Source organism: Hermetia illucens, chromosome 5, assembly GCF_905115235.1.
Source record: "Hermetia illucens chromosome 5, iHerIll2.2.curated.20191125, whole genome shotgun sequence".
NCBI classification, from domain to species: Eukaryota; Metazoa; Arthropoda; class Insecta; order Diptera; family Stratiomyidae; genus Hermetia; species Hermetia illucens.
In genome coordinates, this window is record NC_051853.1 from 66,526,179 (window position 1) to 66,528,164 (window position 1,986).

General features: G+C 38.0%; 1 protein-coding gene across 1 annotated transcript; it reads left to right on the top strand.

Annotated features, from left to right (window-relative positions):
• Positions 1–320: 320 nt before the first annotated feature.
• LOC119658120 lies at positions 321–938 on the top strand. Its single transcript, XM_038065388.1, has 2 exons — positions 321–731; positions 789–938. The coding sequence occupies exons 1-2, from the start codon at positions 321–323 to the stop codon at positions 936–938; spliced, it is 561 nt and encodes a 186-aa protein (XP_037921316.1).
• The last annotated feature ends 1,048 nt before the right edge of the window (positions 939–1,986 follow it).

The window sequence follows — 1,986 nt, forward strand, 5'->3', positions numbered from 1 at the left end:
TGCAGAACAGGATTATTGATGACATAAACAATATCAGCTCAATTATGAGAAAGTTCACCGCTAAAACTAAATGCAAAATTGTCAGTTCAGATTTCCTCAAGTTACTGCTTTCTAAAGGACTTTTAGCTCAGATTCAGTGCATCCTCGAAGTGTACATCGGAATCTACTTATTCTCCATCGAAAAGACCGAAGACCTCATACGATGGATATTTTATAGCTGTACTATGCAATTAGTGGGTGCAATTCTAAACGCTTTCTTTGTTTTTATGATATCAATTGAGCAGGTCTTCAAGTTATGTACAAATCAGTTGAATGCCATTATGGGAAAACTCAATGAAAAATTAAGCAAAAATTATAGAAGTAGTAATGTAAACGTGTTTTGTGAAATCAGTGATGAAATAGACGAAGTCATGGTCCTTTGGAAGGAGACATATATAGTTTATACAAGAGTTCAAGAAATGTTTAATTTCCAAAATTTCGTTTTACTTCTCGGTACATATTGCAACACCGTCCTGCAGCTATACCACAGCTTCGTAATTTATCAAAGCAAATCTACAGAGTCCCTAACTCATTCCCTTTACCAAGAGTTGCTGTTCGGTACATGTGCTTTCGGGGAAATGATCCTTTTTGTATATGCCGCCTCTTCAGCATGGGAAACGTCAAGAAATGTTATTGACTATTTTGAACAGATACTGACTCTACCAGCAATTGATGAGCGATTAGCGCAGAACGTAAGGATGGTTCTGAATATATTTTCTCATTGATATTAGTAAAATGCTTGCTTTCAGGTTCAAGGACATATGATGAACTCACTTCTGCAAGTCTCTAAAGTGACAATTTACAAAATGGTTGACTTGGATAGACAGACGATGCCTTTTCTGGTTACAGCGACAATCCTTTACTTGACACTCTTGATACAGTTTCATAAAACTCATTAAAAGTATTTATTAGTAAGTTTTACAAAAAGCAATATGGAATAAGCCTTATTTCTGCAAGCAAATGTGAATTGCCATAAATCAAATCTTTTGATTCAACAATTGTAAACAAGTCGAAAAACCGTCCCATTAGTACCCATCATGCAAGGCATATGCATATATTATATCAGAATATCAACTTTTGTGTGCTACTGGCATTCAAAGTCTTAAAATTTGTACAGGAGGGACAAATCTGACCTAAAAGAACTTTATTAGTAATAGTGCAACTTCCACGAAACTTAGTAGGCCCGTAAAGGAAATGACCACTTTTCAACCCCTCCTTACACCCTGTGAATTAAATGTCGAAACTAAGACCAATTCTGAAAAGTACTAATCCAGATCTTTCATTTGAAACCACATGGTAAATATGTGCTCATCCACTTTTCTTTTCTGACTGTGTTTGGGATAGTGTTTGTCCATCTCTGGTGAGCAAGCGGACTCCCAGTCATCTATATCCCTCGACCGCAGTGCCTCGGTAGTGGACAACTTGGCCATCGTGGCATCTAATGCTACAAATGTTTTAGATTTGGAGAAGGAGATGTTCAAACGGAGGATAACTCTGCCAAGAATACCAATTGCAAAGGCAAATAATGATGGACTGAAAGGAGATACTTGTCCAAAAAAAGCACCCATCTCTCTGACCAAAAGTACTTAAGCAGCAGGAAATGACTCCATTTAGGAGAAACTCATCAGCTTTACAATCTCCTCGAATACCAAAGACGGCAAAAGAGAAAGCTCATGGGAGCTTAGCAATTATAAAACGAGCAATCTGACAAAGACTCACCGAGGACAGAGACCCAAAATTATAACCTTTTATTCAGCTTGGGTCTAAAATGGTTGAGCTGTCAGAATTCTTCAAGGACAAGCATAACGTGCACCATACCTTTAAGAACCATCAGGTGGCTTTATAATCGGTCGCAGGAAAAAGAAAGAAGCCAAAGTGGAAGCAGCGCTGAAACTATTGGCCGCCGGAAGGTTCGGATTAGATGGATTGTTTGCCAACTAAAGGAAC

What these genes read in the sequence shown, in the direction of transcription:
- LOC119658120 (XM_038065388.1), top strand. Translation starts at nt 321, where the DNA reads ATGGGAAAACTCAATGAAAAATTAAGCAAAAATTATAGAAGTAGTAAT. An exon ending in ATGAGCGATTAGCGCAGAAC is followed by an intron (nt 732 to 788) that starts GTAAGGATGGTT and finishes GCTTGCTTTCAG; the next exon opens with GTTCAAGGACATATGATGAA.